Genomic DNA, 17,579 nt, shown 5'->3' with positions numbered 1-17,579 from the left:
GACTTAGGGAAGGCTTTTAAACATGAGCAAAGTGGACAGTGGGAAGTGTCCTGCCCCAGCAGCCATGCAAAAGGAAGAAAAAGTAATGTCAGGGAGAGACATAGAAGAGAGAGAACCTGTAGCTGCATCAGGGATAGGGGAGAATCCCAGATAATCTCCTACTCCATTTGTGTTGTGACACTTTTGAAGGTGTTTAATAGAAAGTAAGAATTAGGCACAATTCTCACATCACACAGTTTCAGAATTTTGGTTTGTGTTGTACTGCTGCTTCTCAGGTAGGGGCGGACCTTAGGAATAGGTAGGCCTTACACCTCTGATAACTCACGTCTGCTGTAAATAGGGCCTGATCCTGCACCTATCAAAGTCAATGAGGACATGTCCATTAATTTCAGTGGCAGTAGGATCAGGCCCACTGCTCAAGTGAAGCATGCAGTGCTACAAAGAAACATCTTCTTGATATTTTTGGGGCAGGACCTGACCTTGAGAGTGCTGAGGTGGAGTACACTGAAGTTGAAGTATCAACGCTTGATCCTCACAGAGGTAATATACTGTCTGGCATCTATGGTTATGATTTGGTATTAATTCCACGCATGTTACTACTCCCTGACTCTGGTTTGACATTGGCATCTATGAATGTAAGAGCAGGTTGTGCTTTGCATGCATGACGGTTTCATGCCAATAGTGTTCCTTAATGTAGATGATGCTGTGGCAACCATGCTCTTGTTCATTGCAATCCTTCTTCCCCAGGGATCCTCTTGTTCACTTGCCCATCCTGTTCATGTGAGGTCTCTGCAGAGCAGGGCTCCCAGTTAGATCTGTGTCTCTGAGCAGAAAGCAGCCTGCTGTGAATGCTCATGTTAGAGAGTCCAAAGTTATTGACAGCCGTTTGAGGTTAGCCACAGGGTAGGTTAACAGAGAGAACAGAAATCAGAGGAATTGCTTTTGTTTATAAAGGAACTGGCTGAAGGATGAAAGCTGTAATACACTTGTGATAGAGAAGGGAGAGAGAAGAGTGTACTTAGTCTTTTAGTCTGGAGAGGGATGGAGACCATCCTGGGTTTTGTGAGACATCAGGCAGAAAAATTAGAATATTGATACCCAGATAATTTTGGCCCACATGTCTCACAGTAGCTCTATGGCAACAGTATCCAGAAATCATACCATGAGTCTAAGGTATGTGTCTCTGCAACCTTGTCGGAGAAATCCGTTAAAATTTATTCATCAAATGCACGCTTGAATCTGTGTCAGCTGGAGAACTGTGATATCATTATACTCCTGTGCTGAAAGCTGTTAAATCTTTCAGACACTTAGAAAAAGTTTCAAGTACCTAAGAGTGAATAAAACCCACCAGAGACATTTATGCTATACCTTAGCTTCTTTGTTTTAACTTAATCAGAAGCAAAGCGATGAAGGAATGGACAAATTTGCTTTTCCCTTATAGGAAAGAACAATCACTTATTTCAGAGACCAAAGGCATGCTTGTTTAGCTAGTAATACAGGTGTTTGGTCAAAGTGCTCGCTCTTCATGCTTGGCATCAAAGCTCTCTTGCTAAAGCCAGTCCTCCTGTTCTTTTGCTCTTTTCTGACATGCTGGTATCATTCATCACAGAGTTTTCCCTGTATTCTAAGCATGCTATTTATTCACCTCTGCTAAGTTTTGCACTTAGATATCACAGCTGTACTCTTTCTCAGAATAGGGCTAATACTTAATTGTTCCAAATGTTTTCTGAGTGTGCGTTGTACAATGTAGAATGGTAAAGATATACTAATGTATCGCAATTTAAATGAAAAATCCTATTAAATGCAAGACCAGCATCTCTAAAAATAGGCTTTTCATCTCATTTCTGAGATTCGAGTATACCAGACTGAGTAATAAGTGTCTGTGCTATGTAGACTTCCATCATAGCTGAATCCAGTTAAATTGCAAAATAATGTTTAAAAGAGAGTGTATAAATTAGATCAGACTATTCTAACTAAATGGTGACTCGTGTTACAGACCTATGTATGACATACAGAATGTTAATTTATTCTGTAAGGCTGAACCACGCTTCAAATACATTGAGATGTTATAGCTCCCTAATCAATTTCTTGTGTTGCACCCAGTACACAAGTGAATGCATACTTTGGTCACATAAATGGCAACTGCACTGCAAACATTTAATGCATTAATCTTTCAGAGCATCATAAGGTTGCTGTTTAAATGAAAGGCGTTATATGAAACCAAGCTGCAAGTTTAATTCTTTCAGTTCTGCATTGCCTTTAGCAATGAGGAGAGTATGAGACTATTTTTTGGGAAAGGACAAGCAAAAATCTGTTTCATTATATACCCTTGTAGTAATCAAGCACACCCACAAAACTAACAGCCATAAGACTGCCACTGGTGCTTTTATCATGTTGGTGTTATTGCATGAGTTTTATTTCAAATTGAAATACTTATATCTCTCTGTGGGCTATGATCAGTCCTTGTTAGGGAACAGACCTTCGAAATGATCATCTAGCTCCAAATCCCAATTCTGTTCTGATATCACCTGTTTTATGAATGAAGACAAAGTATAGCACACTTGTCTTTTCTCTGGGCATGCAAGTCTCATCCAACAGACTGCATGTATAGTCTGGTTCCTTCTGCCTTTTGAGAACCCCTGATTTCTTTGATCACTCAGGACTAGCTTCATTTTATTTTATCTGTCTGTTTGTTCCTCCTGCCACTGTTGTCAATGGTGATACTAATCTGAAGAGTAGGAGAATCAGATTTTGTGTATCGTGTGAAAGAAGAGTGCAATATGTAAGCTGTAACAATAGTCTTTGGGTAGCTTTTTAAAATCAGGAATAACTGAATGCCACCTCAGAACAAGTTCATGTAGTTGTAGAAGGATGTACTCTTTGTGTTAGCGGGTAAAGGACTAATACATTTTAAAGCAGTTGTAGTTTTCACCCTGTTTTCTTCAGCCACGTCTGCAGTAGCTGGCCATTTATAAAATGATTTTTAACACAGCGTTACAGTGAATAGGCTAGTGCATCAAAAACTTGGTATGCGCTGTGGTTCTGTGGTAAGCAAAAAAGAACAGGGTTCATTACAATGTTATGCATGGTGGTAAGCTTGTTAAGTACAAAGTTTTGCTGCTTTGTTTTGAAAGTCTACATGGGAATAACTTGATACCTACTTTCTAAGTAGGGGTGAAGAGGCTACCTCAAATATGGGGTAGAGCTGGAGCTTCACAAGCCAACTTTTATTTGGGGTAGTTGTAGTTGATTGTTAATTTGATATTTAAAGAGGCAGTCATTCTCAAGAATGATTAAATTGAATATTTATGGAGGTTATATGCCTCACAAAAATATAATACTTACCTTTTCTAAAGCTTAGTTGTATAGAAAGATGGCAAATGATTTAGACCTTTTATTATTAATATGAGCTAAACCAAATGTCAGCACTAAAGTAAGATCAAAAAATATCCATACAGTGAGAAGGGAGAAACTGCTAATCATGGATAATAACATGCTGCTGCTTTTACTTCTGTAGCTGGTTAGTCATCTGCACGGTGGCAACATTATAAAAGTCAGTGGGAACAAAATGTCAAATCATGAAAGTAATTTCTCCAAGCGCTGAGACAACTTTTGGAAGATTAGCAAAGAAAGTAACATGGGCACTGTCATTAATTCACAATTCAACGTAATGAATTTTCAAAACAAAAAGCTAAGGAAATGCCTCCCACCAAATCTTCTCAGAGTCAACAGGAGTATATTTGGGATTGCAGTCTGTTAAAAATTGTGTTCCAAATGAAACGAGCTACCTTTCATTAAAATTCTTAAAAGAATACGTCTTGCTTCACTGGAAATTTGTATTGAGCATTTAAGCAATAGTCCATAAGTATAGGATAAGCATTTCATGATCTTCAGACTATTTTGCAAAGAACATTCATGCTAAAACTGCAGTGTGAACGCTGTGATTAGGTGCTTTGTGAAATGTAGCTCCTACTGTTGAAATTAATAGTAGTTTTCCATCTTGATTCTGTTGTATTAGGTCCCAACTTTTAATGGACACTTAACAGAATTAACAAAAATTAAATTAGCTTTAGAAAATTAGAATGTAGTGCCAGAACAACTGAGGTTCTTCAGAGCAATGCAGAACAGTAACAGTCCTTATTTTTAGTCTGGCTGCAGATCAATATGCCTGAATTCTTCAAGAGTTTTTTATAACTAATATGCAGGACTTTGTATCCAGAAATGTGAATTCTCTTTCCATTTTCTAGCAGACAGGATACAACCATCTTCATTTTATTTTTATTTTTTACTTCACACAGAAAAATCTAACTTAGTGAAGATCTAAAAAACAAAACAAAGAGTCTAACTTCAGTGAAGATACTCAGAAATCAGAGGAGATATTGATAGAATTCTGAGATTTTCCAAATCACTCAGTTCAAATGAAATTAATGAATGTTTCTAAAATGCTTTGTGATCCTCAGACAGCAAGCTCCTAAGCTCATGCAGGCAGGATGGCCTTTTATACCAACAGAAGAAAATAATTTTAAGCATACAATTTTCTGGAGCAGTTTGCTTTAATACTAATCTAAACTATGCAAGAAAGCAAGGAAATTGCTCAAATCTTTTACTTGCCAGAGCTGCATTTACACTAGCTGTAGAGAAACTGAGTTCTTCAGCTTTTCAGGCCTTTGGCCAAGGCTTTGCCCTTCCCTACTGTGGTAACTGTCTATAGTTATAACATGTGGTATCAAAACTCTGTGGGTAGGTTTTCACAGATGTCAAATAGGGAGGGGAAAAAAAAAAAAAAAAAGAAGCTTTTTGCTTTCCACCTCATAGAGAAACAGAAGTTTACAGAGCTTGCAACCCCGCGGGTGTGAAAAATGGATGGCTAAGACTAACACTGCATTTGTGTTCCCAGTTGTGTCGTTAGAGGCATAAATCTTTTCTTTCTGCATTTTCTTATTACCTTCTGTCTTTGCACAAGCCTTTTCAGCCTTTACTCTGCTATGTCCACCTGATCTCAGCACAGCAATGGAAGAGTTCTGATGTAGTGAGGAACTGAGAGGAGACACTTCCTAGTTAGCACCTAAATAGAAGATGTGAAGTGTGAAATCTGTGGATGTTCTTCTGAAATATTTCTCAAAGAACAGCAAAATAGATTGGTTTTGTGACTCTAAGATTTAATCAGGTTAGTTGCCAAAATCAGGCATAGTTAGCCTTCCAAATTATAGATCTCGTCAGGTCTGGGATCCCTAAAAACATAAAACAAATTGAAGAAACTCTTTTAAGTGATCCTGAGAAACTCTTCTCTAGTGTTAGATGTTTTTGTAAAAATAAAGTAATAACAAAGTCAAGAAGATCATTAGAATGTTATTTTTTTTAAATGGAAGGTTATATTGGTCATCATTTTATATGTAGCAGGTGAGACATTTCCCTCTCAGAACCATATGGACTGGATTTGGGGGAGGGGGTATAGCTGTTTTTTCTTACAGGCTCCACAGGCTGATTGCTGCTTATGTAACTATTTCCTCTGAAAGTAAAACAGTGTGTTCTGTTTGTTTAAGGAGCTTTTCGTAAGGCAAACACAAAAAAGAAAAGAAATTGATTCTGTGCCAATACATTTTCCAGCTCCTGTACAGAAGGGGACTGAAACAGTTTATAGTGAAATCAGAAAAGCTAATAATGGTAAGTAAGCTAGTGAAAAAATAAACACACAAAGGAAGCATTTGTATAGATATTAGAGTTAAATTTGTGACTGAATAGAAGATAAATGCCTTAAAAAGCAATCCAGGTCACATTAGAACATTCCAAATAGCAGCTAACAAATCACAGGTGTTGATAAACTGTATAACACCCTCATATTTTCTCATAAACCAATGATATTCAATGCAGTGGGATTAATATTTGTAACATCTACTTCATTTGTAACATCTACTTCATCAGCATTGCATAAGCTTGGCCTTGTGTCAGGATGTGAATCTGGAGGTGAACATACCCCATTAGGGACTAGGAGGCTATGTTGTGATTCAAACCCATCTCAAACTGCAAATGAACGCTTCGTCCTGGTTGAAGTGTTCAACTTGTTGGACTCTTCAACTTGTTGAAGAAGTGTTCAACCATGTTTGCTCTGCATTATAAAATATTACACTGTGTTTGGGCATGACCCCAGCAAATATCTGTGAAGTCTACAACAGTAAACTCTAAAAACCTCTAAAGCAGTAAGATCACTTTAGTAGCATGGGTTGTTACTCATTTGTTTTAAGCACCATCAAAATTGTCTCAGATATGCCAGCCACTCTGCCCTACATGTGTTACCTCCTGTAACAAAGACTTTGGGCATTATGTTGTATGGGGGCATTAGCAGTTACCAGTAGTTACCATCTATAAGTGCTCTGGTAGCAATGAGTTCAGACACAGTTGGTTTCTTAATAGTTTGTCAAAGACTAAATGAGAAAGGATTTCCTTTACTCTCTTTGTATTAGAAAGTCTAGGTTTGGGCTGTAAACTCTTCACTTTTTCTCCCCATCCATGTTATCAAGTGGTTTTGTTGTATACTATATTTAATTTTTGATCTTTGTGCTTTAATTTGCTATTATTTTCTGTTTTATAAGGCATGTCCCACTCCCTCCAACACAATATTCCCTTTCTAAGGAACTTTTCATGTGAGGGTCTCCAAGTACGTTACAAAACATAACTGAATTTTTCCTTGTGAGGACTTCCAAGTCAGTTTTATCTTCATTTTACAGCTGAATAAACACAGAGATTAGGTCACTTGTTTTAAGGTAATGTGTTCAGACAGTGACAACACTGGGAACAGAATTTCAGAATCCTGAACTTCTGCCTTGGTGCTGAACCTATACATTGTACTAATTTTTCACAGCCTTGCAGTTAAAAGTAAAAACATCGAAGAACAGCCTTAGGCTCTTCATGCAGAATTGCCTGGCAGCATCATAAGGAAAAAACAACTCATTTCAGGCCTAAGCCCAAAAGCCACTAATATTCTGAAAAGTTTTCCAGTGAGCATAGATTAGACCTGTAACAAGCTACAGAAGCTGACTGCGTAACCCCTTGCTTGCCTTCTGCTGAGGTGTGAAGCTGAGTATTATGCCTCTCACTATTCCTATTTTTGACAAAATGGAGTGTTAGATATTAGAAGGATGTTCTGTGAGTTGCAGTGTAACCTCAAAGGATGGTATGGTGGAGCTGTAATTCAAAGCACTTATTAAACTTTACTTGCTGTAATGTGGGAACTGCAATAAAATGAGATATGATTGAAAGACTGGTCTAAATTAGCCAAATGATATGCAAACAGCCCTTAATCTTGCAGTCCACCTGCTCTTTTATGCATAACATTCTACAGTTTTGGTTATTCTTGGAAACATAGTAACCGTTTATTGTTTTAATCACGTCTGTTTTTCCTGACTGATACACAGGAAAAGTGTATCAAATAGATAAGCAGTGCATCACATAGCTATGCAGTTGCTTTGGATAGCTTTGCTCCAGTCTATTTAAATGTAAAGTTTGCTTTGACTTTTGATCAAATCTGACTGCAAGGTAGAAAAGTATAAATGCAGTGGAGGATCCTTAAGAAATAAATCTTAATAAGTACATGAATATATTCATGGAAGTATATTAATGGTCAATTCTGAAAGATATTGAACATTACTAGTGCTTGCAGAAGGGGGTTTACCTTTATGTTTCACTATGTTTGATTATTCTTTGAGATTTTTGAGCAAATGCCTGAGAGTACAATCTCCTTCAGGAAGTTAAAGGTTCAGACAAATGCAACCTCTAGGAAAATTATATGAATTGGGGAATTGGTGTTGGCTACACAGTTTGATAGATATAACACCCAAGACCTAAAAACGTTTTTTTTTTGTTTTTTTTTTTTTTTTTTCCCAATATTTGCTTGTAAATCACTTTTGTGGTTTCAGTTTGTTAAATTAAAATTAATCAAGTGCTTCATAAACAGATATGTCTTTTCAAGGAGTTGCCTGTGCGTTTCAGAAATTGTGTCCATTACAGAAGAAGCTGAAGAGGTATCAGTAGTTGTTATGTCTGATGCAATTATTTGTGACTGAGCCAAATTACTTTTCCTCTTAATTTTTCAGATTTTACAGAAAATACGAAATGCCTCAGCTTTAAATCAGTCCTTAAGTCCAAACTGTGAGGAATGCTCACAATTAGTATCAGGTCAATAGCACCTTTGCCTAGGAGTCCTTCACATCTATCAAAATAAGCTAATTTCCTTAAAATACTGCTTTCTCTGGCTGCCCTATGAAAAGGTCAAAGTATATTGGGAGTCTGGGGAATTTCCAGCCAAGTCCCACAGCTATTTTCTTTTGTTCAGAACAGCGGCAGTCTGAGACTTAAGCAAAACAGACAATTGTCTCAATCATCAGACTGCCAAGAGTGATAAAATGTGGCCCTGCTGCCTACTTTGCCTGTGCCTGAGTCCCAGCAGGCCAGGCTGGCAGCTGGTGCTGTTCTGAGGGAGGGGTCAGGATGTGTCAGACGCTAAGTTTGGCTGGGAGGGTGGAGGCTCTTTAGAAGCATGATTTACTTTCATCGCACCTTTCATCCTCCCATGAGGCTGTATGGGCAGGAAGTCCAGGCAACTCCATACTGGTTCTTTCTCGCAGCTCCACCCCTTCTCGCAGCACTGGTCCCAGTTCTTGGGGTAGCACAGTTTTGATCACGTTTCTAAGAAGATGAGCCAATTGTGTTTCACAGATCTCCTTATGTTTTCCAGGGCACTCCCTGGGGAATGCACTGTATTAGTAAATCCTTGCTCCTTTGGTGAACTCAGCCTTTGCTGTGCATTAGATCCAAAGCTCACAGAAGCCAGTGATAGTCTTTGCACTGATCTTGATGTGCACTGAGTTGAACTCATAGTGGCTTATTGCAAGATAACTGCTCTCTCTCTCTTCCTAACTTCTCATCAGGAAAATGGAAATCTAGTGAACAAAATGCAGTGCTAGCCTTCATGCTGCTAAGTCTGGAAAAGTGAACTGGTTACTTGGAGGCAGCTGCAGTGACGAGACAGGAAATTCTAAAAATCCTATTGCAACCAACAATGTACTATGGAAAAATAAATATATCCCAGTGGAAAGAGGCATGAGAAATCTCCATTGCATCCAGTGCTTTGGAACAAACTATTAAAAATCAGTCCCAGCAATCAGGAAATCTGCTGCAATACTTTCCTGCTACTGAGCCTAGGGCTTAATATCTCTGTACTTAGCTAAAAGTTCCCACTGAAAGCCTTTTCCAGCATAGAGAAAACTTACAAGGTCAGGAGATTCATGACATTATTCAAAAGTCAGGTTTTATGAGCACATGCTCAGTTCCATGCAGTCTGAGATCATGCAAATATTCTCTCTCTTCTCCAAAATAAAAACTCAGTGTATCTTTAGGTTCTAAGACATGCTAGACCAAAGCTTCAATCTGAGACATTGATTCCAGAGCCAAATGCTGACTCTGGCTTCAGCCAAAAGTTAGGCAAAGCCAGGTGGTTTCACTAAGACACAAATGTGCAGGGAACTTCTAACCTTGGTTGAACCTGAAATACAAAGCACAATTGCATGCAAGCCCCTGTGCAAGATCTATTCCCAAAACTGCCTGCCAAGATTCCCTGTTAGAAGCTACTACTCCAATGAAAGACTTGGCAGAATATAGTATGTGCCTGTAGTTCAGCTGCTTCTGCTGGTATTCCAGCATCTTAGTTTTCACCAGTGTTGGAGATGGGCTTGAGATGGATTGTAAATTACAACTGCTCAGGCCTATGTTCTCTTCTCCATAGCATCTAGCAATAAGAAAGTTCAGACTAGATGAGGATGACACTGCCTTAAATTACTGCCAGTAATGTATTCTTCTGTAAAAATATGTTATTTGAATTTTAAGCCCCATCAACTAAAAGCAACAGCAAGAATTTAAATCCATCAGAAATCCATAAAGCACCTATACTTTGAAATCTTTTCGAAGTCAGCAGCACTGGCTCTTCAGGTCATTTATCTCTGTTTCTCTTAACAAAATATGCAACTCCTTATTTGCCCTGCTAAAGAAACTTGACCAGATTTTCTGTGTATGACTAGAATCCAGCTTATCTCTATTTCCCTGTTATTGTTAGTAGGGGAAAGTCAGGTATTGTTTGAAAAAAATCTATGTTCTCTTTCATCACAGTAAAATCAGTTTGCTTCAAGTAAAATTAACTTCATATTTCTAACAGAAATGAAAAAATAAGGTTGTGAAAAGATTGATGTAGCAAAGAATCAGCATAAGCACCACATCATTGTGCTGTTTGCTGGTAACGATTTTTTTAAATAAAGAAAACCTAAACATTGATGATGTATGCTGGTTTACCTGACTGGTACCTTTTAGAAATCATATGGCCTTCTAGCAGTACTTTTAAAGGACACATAGTGTGACATCTTCCTGGTAGAGATATGGTCCTTAGCTAGAAAAACACAGCGTGTTGAATCTGGGTGACAGATTACAAGAAGGTGAGGTTATCTGTCATTGTGACCTAGTAGCTTTGGAGTAGTAAACATCCCGTTTTTTGAAGTTTGGAATTTATACAGAATTTCTCATTTCCTCCTTCCTGGAAGCACAATACATTGTCACAGAGGGCTAAACTGCAGCTCATTAATACTTTACTTCATAAACCTTACATATAGTTTTGTCCACTTAAGGTCAAGCTTTGATGTAGCAGTAGGTCAGTAGCATTTTTGTTCGCTTCTGGCTGCTTGCAGAACACAAAAAACTTTGTGTGTTTCCTATGTAACTTTTTATTTTCTTTCTTTTCAAACTGGCTAAACTTATAGCCATCAATTTCATATTGAAATTAAGTTTATGCACTGATATAATGTGCTGTAGTTGCCTGAGTTTTTAGCCTTTTGTTAGCCTAAACATCATGGGTAGAATTATCTTGAAGAAAACTCATACTGTACTGTGAAAGCAACATTCAGGTAATGTGTTTCTCTGCACTCCAGAAATTGCACCCTGATTGCATACTGTGTTCATGATGTTGCTTTCAGTGAAGACAAATCACAGGCATGTAATAAAAATGCCGATGGTAGAAACAGTATGAGCTTACCTGCACATAAATGTACATGGTTGCAAACACAAAGGCGAGAGAAAGAGACTTAAGCATTGTTATCTGCAAAGTTAATTTCACCTTATTCAGTTTACTTGTTCCTTGTGCTGGCTGCCAAGGGAGTTTCTTAAGGTCTGTTTACAGTAGTAGTATTTTTTTGTGATATCCTTATATTTATTTCAGAGCAATTCTCAAACTTTGAATGTCTGCCTATAGGAGGACTGATGCTGTTACTTGCTATTTTAAAAATACTTAGAAGCATAAAGAGATTACTCCACATTTATAGAAAACAAAACAAACAAACAAACAAACAAAAAAAAACCAAAACCAAACCAAAACAAACAAACAAACAAAAAGAAGAAAAAAAAAACACTATTAAGATTAACCCAGAGCCCAGTCCATACCCTCTGCTTTGAATGTTAGATCTCTTGACACAACTTCTCTTCACTGAATTTGAACCTTAATTGAAGGTAACAGTTTTACATCATTGCAAGATGAACAAACAAATTTATATTAAACATAACAGGCTGTTTGCTGAAACTGATCACTCCTCAATGTGCTACTTAATTATTTACACATTGAATTTTGTTTTGCAGATTCTATGGAAAACAGGCATTCTGTAAGTATGCATTTTTGTGTAAGCAAATAAAGCTAGGAAAGTTGGGTTGAGATTATTGTGTATCTAATGAGATGGAGTTCTACATTTTAGTGTTGCTACATTTAATTTTTTGTTGTAGTTGTTCAGAACCTCTACTGGACAGCTACTGGGCAATCCCCTCATAAATATTCTTACTTGTCAGGCTTTCAGTACTACTGTATAGGATGATCAATATAAAAGCCTGTGGAACTGACTGGTGTTTGGTAGTGCTGGTCACGGGAGGTAAATGACAAATACTGATTTTCCAAGAGTTTGTGTTACACACCTGCATAACTTTGGATATGTGCCATAAATATTCATGCTGACAGAATGGCACAAGGTTGGGGATGGCTGATGCTTGCTTCAGGGTCCTGATGGAACTGAGGCACTCAAGATTCAGATATAGAAGCCTGCTAAGCTGGTTAACATATCACTGATATATATATATATATATATATAGTGAGAGAGACACTGTTCTAGTTCCATTTGTAATATCTGTAGTGTTTTTGGTGTCAGTGAATCCCCTCAGGGTGTGTTTGTTCACATGCACACACATTCATTCTATGATTGGGATATCCGGAAAAGTGAGGTCCTTCCTAAAATGTGAAAATAAAAGTTAAACTAAGGAGGAATGTCTGATCACTTGGGGAAGAAGTCACTTACATTCACGGAGTGTTTCCTTCTGGGTTCATTTTCATGCACTGACACAACAAATGGGATGACTCTGTGGGCTGGTGGTGAAAACTAAGACACTGTATGAAATTTTGTAGGCAAGCAAGTTTTTACTTCAGAGTACATAGATATGTCACAGCTATGTTTTTCTGAGAGGTGAGAACGGTACCATATGTGGAGGAGCTCAGCTAAAATTTTAGGGGTTTTACAGTGGTTCTGCAGGCGGAAGTATAATATGCTGAACAGCTTTATAGGACTAAGAAGTCAGTGAAAAAATAGAAATTAAAAAAAAAAAAAAGACAATGACTTGAACAAGCTGTTCTTCTGCTCTCAAGAAATCTGATTCAGGAACATACATTTCAGGAATACTTCTATGAATGTTAGATAAGCTATCAATCCAACCTCTAACCAGGGTTTAGAAGGTTGTTTGTTTGTTTTTTTTTGTGGTAGGATTTTTTGCCATCTGCTTTGTGACTTTGGAACTTTACTTAAAAAGAAAAAAGAGAAAGACTCATAAATAAGAATCACAATAGCACAGTCTGCGTCAGCTTATGGCATCCATTTGAATTTTGAAAGTCTCCATCAGCACTCATATCCCCCTGGGATAAAAAAGCAGTCCATTGTATTATTTACAGACACTGGCAGAGCACTGAAGGTCACAGATTGTGTTACAATAAACAGACATATTAACAGGCCAATGGGGTTTATAATATCATTGTCTCTCTTAGTTTAAAGGTTTGTTTTTATTCTTTGCTCTCAATTTTCTAAAAATAAATTGAGCTAAACCCTCCTCTGTGTTATACCAGGCATTCCTTGGAAAGTCACACAGAAGAAAGTTTGTCCCTGTCCAACACAAAAGGAAAAATGGTCAAGAGTAGCTGTGACAGATATCTGGTGTCTGTTCTGGGAGTGGGAGGGGTTGGTTGCCCCCCTCTCTCCCCCTTAGATTCTAAGGGGAAAAAGTGTCAAAGGAGGGCAGTCTTCTTTGTGTTGTCTGTATAAATTGTTGTTAACAGTAGGAGAGTAATAAACTTAGATTCTCTGTAAAACTAACCTCGTTTTCGGAAACAGACCAAAGAAGCCAGCATAGAACACTTGCACATCTTATCCAAGTTTTCCTAGAAATAGTCTTCACATCTGTAACAGTCTCCTCTTCAGATACTTTTCATGTACTTAATGTAGTAACAGTTCACTGTAGCTCATTTTCACTCAGTGCATAACTGAGGTTTGGTCCAAACGAGGAGTTGTTGGTCCTACTCAAGAAAAGGAAAATGCTCCTCATAAAGTGATCAAGTGGCTTAAACTTCCTCCCCAGCTGTTCTGCTTCTTTACAGCCAGCTGAAATATTTGGCTCAGAGGTGCAGCTGCTTTTGGTCTGCTACTCCCCTAATTTGTGAGTGGAAGGAGGCCTTCAGGTGCTAGCCTGGCCAGCAGATATCCTCATGGCATGACATGCCAGATGGATTACTTACCTATAGTGACATATCAAAAAACTTGTAGAATTTGCCTCTGTCTAAGCAGTAACAGGTATTCCAGAAGGGTTTATGGGACAAAAGGCACAGCAACAGAGACAGCTGTGTTTTGCTAAGAGACAGGAGGACATGCAACATTTTTGCTTCAGTAATTATGGTGGAGTCTCAACACCAGATCCCACTGTCTCTTTCACTTGCTATGTTCAGACAACAATGTGGGTTCTGCTCCTCAGATAATTTCTGTTAACTTACTCAGTTCTGCAGTGATCTTCCTGAAGTCACAGCCAGATCAGAGTACTACACGGTGGAAAGGAAAGATGAAGAAAATCATTTTAATAATAAGTGCTAGCCTTGCTCCCATCCCTTTGCCTCTCTATAGTTTCTGTCAGAGTAAATATAATCCAGGATGGAAATTTAGGAACTTTGCTTCATCTTCCCTGAGAGACCGTTATAAAATTGAGCTCAGGGCTCAGACAGTAAATGTTGTTTACTAACAGTAAGTGTTGTATTACACAGAATCATTAGTGTTTGCATTATGTTAAGAAAAGTGGTGCATTAGAAAAACAATTAGTTAAATTCTGAATTATTTGAGTTGTCTAAAGGTCTAATTGCAATGTAGTCCTGACTGATTTGCCATCCAGGGTAACATGAACCTGAATGTCTTGGACTTTTGGGACATTTAGAAATGAACCCACAGTTTTGGGGTGGGTGTTCTTCTCTCTTTCTCCTGTGTTTCAAGAATTTGTATCTTAAACGCCATCCATAGGAAGTATTTGCAAAAGAAATGAATTACTTAGAGAGGAACTGGGAGGAGGTTTCCTTCCTGAAATCAGAGCTGGCAATCTTTCTGAGTTATTTAATGGTCCCAGTTTCTGAAAACATATTGAAGGAAATATCTTAACAATGAGATAGCCACTTCGCCAAATACTAATTGGTATTGTGTCAAATTTACCTCAGCGGTACATTCTGACTTCATATCTCTCCTCCCGTATTGCCTCTGTGTGTTTGTTTGTTTGTTTGAGTCTGTCCAAGGAGTATATGAGGACTGGCAGCCTCAGTTGGAACACGGTGTACTGTTAGCCACCTATTTGTACGGCCTCAGAGTGTACCCTCTGTGATGGAAACACGTAAAATTTAAATCTATTTGCAGAAATGTGTTTGTTTTCAGCTACTTTCTCATCTTACTCAAGTGATCCCAAATTCATTTTGTAAATTTTCTGTAGTAAAGAAATTGCTTCATGTTGCTGGCACAACGTAGCACAACCTAGCACATGTTGCTCGCACAACCCCCTTGGAAGGGGGATCTGGCACGTGTTTAACTGTGGACAGTAACATGGCACAATAGCTCCAGACAGGAAATGAGGATGAAGGATGTGTCAATTTAAAACTGGGGGGCATTTCAGGCAGTCAGGATATGAAAAACAAGGTGATACTCTGAAATAAACACTGAATTATAAACCAGGAATTCCTGCCTCTGACTCATGGGGCAAATCCTTTGGGGGTAAGTCCACAAAAGGAATGAGGCGCCTCAGTGCTGACAGACTAAACTATTAGGTTAGAGGCCATCACGTACTCTTAGCAGATATTTGTGGGAGGAAGACTTGCTATGGCAACTGATGTCAGGAAAGACCTGACAGTTGTGAATCCTCGGTGGACAGAATTATTTCTGTCATGTAACATAAAGTCTATAAAGTTTGGGATCTCTCCTTGACCTTTCCCTCTGGTTGGTATAGAGGACTCCTCCAACTGCATACTGCCTCTTGTGGTTCTCGGTGCCAGGTTTCTCTCTCCTCAGTGTGTACTGAGCAGGTAGCCTACTGGAAGGAGTAGAAATATGGAGTAGAAATATATAGTAGAAATTGGATGACGCATTGCTCTCTGTTAATCTACTCAGATGCTTCTTGGGAAAGTTTTTTTTGTTCCTGTGTAACTGAAGATCAGGGCCTAATTGTGGTAACTGGGCATCTACTTGTAAACAAAGGAACTGACTTTCAGATCCATTCAGTACCAGCAAGTTCCATAAGAATCTGACTTTTATCAGTAAACACGCAGTTACAGATGTTGCTGATTTACAGTATTGCACTCCACTCTTCGATTGTTAACCCAAATCCCCAATTGTCTTATCTCCTTTTTTATCTGATGAAGATAATGCTAATATCTCACCAGGGAACTGTGCATATTTATTAGTTCATTGTACAGTGGTCTAAGGAAGATATTATTTTATTTTAAGTTTTTGTATTGATCAAAAAGGAGAGGGGAGGGCAGGGGGCTATTTACATTCATTACATTCGTACATTTTTTTTTTCTTTTTTTGGTCTTGTTGCCAACAGAGAATACAAGGGCATCCTGATGCTACCTAGAGTACTCATCTCAAACATCATCTGGGAGAAGAAAACAAGCCGAGATGGAAGATGTTGCAACTGTTTCAAAAGCTCTGCAGCACTTACTTATGAGTTTGCCAGGCTCTTCTTTACAAAATTTATTTCCTCAGGGGGAACAAAAGAGATATTCCTAAAGCATTTAATGGAAAAAAATGCAAAAAAAATCTCATAGGAAAGTGGCTCAGGAAACCACTGACCTGGGTTCCCATCTTTAATTTCCCCTGCTAATGAAATTTTGTCTTTCTAGCCTCCCAATTCATCACGCTCTGAGGAAATAAAAGGGGAAACTATGGCTGAGAAAGTACATTTCTGCAGTGCAGTAACTACTGTGATGCTAATAGAATGTAGAAATATCTAAGCTTGCTTTAAACTAGCTAACTTGGTAATCAGTAACACTCTACTGTGGCAGAACAGAGCTCAGCACAACCTGCCCAGCCATGTATGTACTTCAATGTGATCTTGCATCTTGTGCTGAACTCCCTGTGCTGCAGCAGCTGGACTGCTACCAGTCTTGGAGCCAGCTAATTTATAGCTCATTTGGATGCTACGCTGCAATTAGGGCCTAACAGAAGAGCGAGCTCTGGGCTCTCTAAAAACTTGAATAATTGTTCAGAGATTCAGTACTTTACCAAGTGCTTCTCTCAGTAGAGACACAAATATTCTTTATTCTTTGCTAAACTGCTTTTTCCTTCTAAAAGTTCTGATGTTGTTGGTTAGTTTGCTATGATGGTTCTTCAAGGAATGATTGCTAATCATGCTTATTTTGGATGATGCAAAATAAACATCTTGAGTGGGTGGATACTACACCGAGGTCGGTGAGTTTGTATCTGAAAAAACAGTTATGTGTAATGCTTATTCCTGGGATTTTAGGAGAGATCTAAAGTTATACTTGTTCCCAGCTTGTCCACTACGGAACTCCATACCTATTCCTCTTCTCTATAGTATGATAAATGATTATCTTGGATCCAGTTCTGGACCTGGATCTAATCTCTGAAGCCCATGTTTTTTTCAGTTGCATTAGTTTAACAGAAAAACAAAAAGTACTGTCCTTTAACATCTTTTAAGAAGCTGGTCTCTGACACTGCAATTGCTCTCCTTTTCTTACTGCAGATTAAATTACTACAAGATCTGGGCCACAGGTAAGAAGGTTCTCATTTTAATTAGAAAGAGAAGACATGGATGTGTATATACATATATAGTTACTGCTTAAAGCATTGCATCAAAGGCACAAAATCAGCAAGAAATACAAAAAGGTTTTATATCTTCATTCCAAACTTTTAAATTTTCAAGCTCAAGTTACTGGCTAGTATTTCTAATTTATTGTTCCCTATGCAAATGTTTTTTGT

General features: G+C 38.2%; 1 protein-coding gene across 6 annotated transcripts in view; it reads left to right on the top strand.

The window, feature by feature from the left end:
- The window catches only part of PECAM1 (platelet and endothelial cell adhesion molecule 1), a 38,373-nt gene extending 21,336 nt beyond the window's left edge, over positions 1–17,037 (top strand). For 2 of the 6 annotated variants that reach the window (XM_082775059.1, XM_082775055.1), the window contains 4 exons: positions 472–540; positions 5,608–5,664; positions 11,668–11,690; positions 16,183–17,037. In XM_082775059.1, coding sequence (XP_082631185.1) covers positions 472–540; positions 5,608–5,664; positions 11,668–11,690; positions 16,183–16,212 — 179 coding nt within the window. In that variant the 3' untranslated portion in view covers positions 16,213–17,037. The remainder of the gene's footprint in view (positions 1–471; positions 541–5,607; positions 5,665–11,667; positions 11,691–16,182) is intronic. The other 4 variants (XM_082775057.1, XM_082775056.1, XM_082775058.1 and 1 more) reach the window with 4 other exon arrangements.
- Positions 17,038–17,579: the final 542 nt, after the last annotated feature.

Source organism: Aythya marila, assembly GCF_965140915.1.
Source record: "Aythya marila genome assembly, chromosome: 18".
NCBI classification, from domain to species: domain Eukaryota; kingdom Metazoa; phylum Chordata; class Aves; order Anseriformes; family Anatidae; genus Aythya; species Aythya marila.
This window is presented reverse-complemented; position numbering and strand designations above follow the sequence as displayed.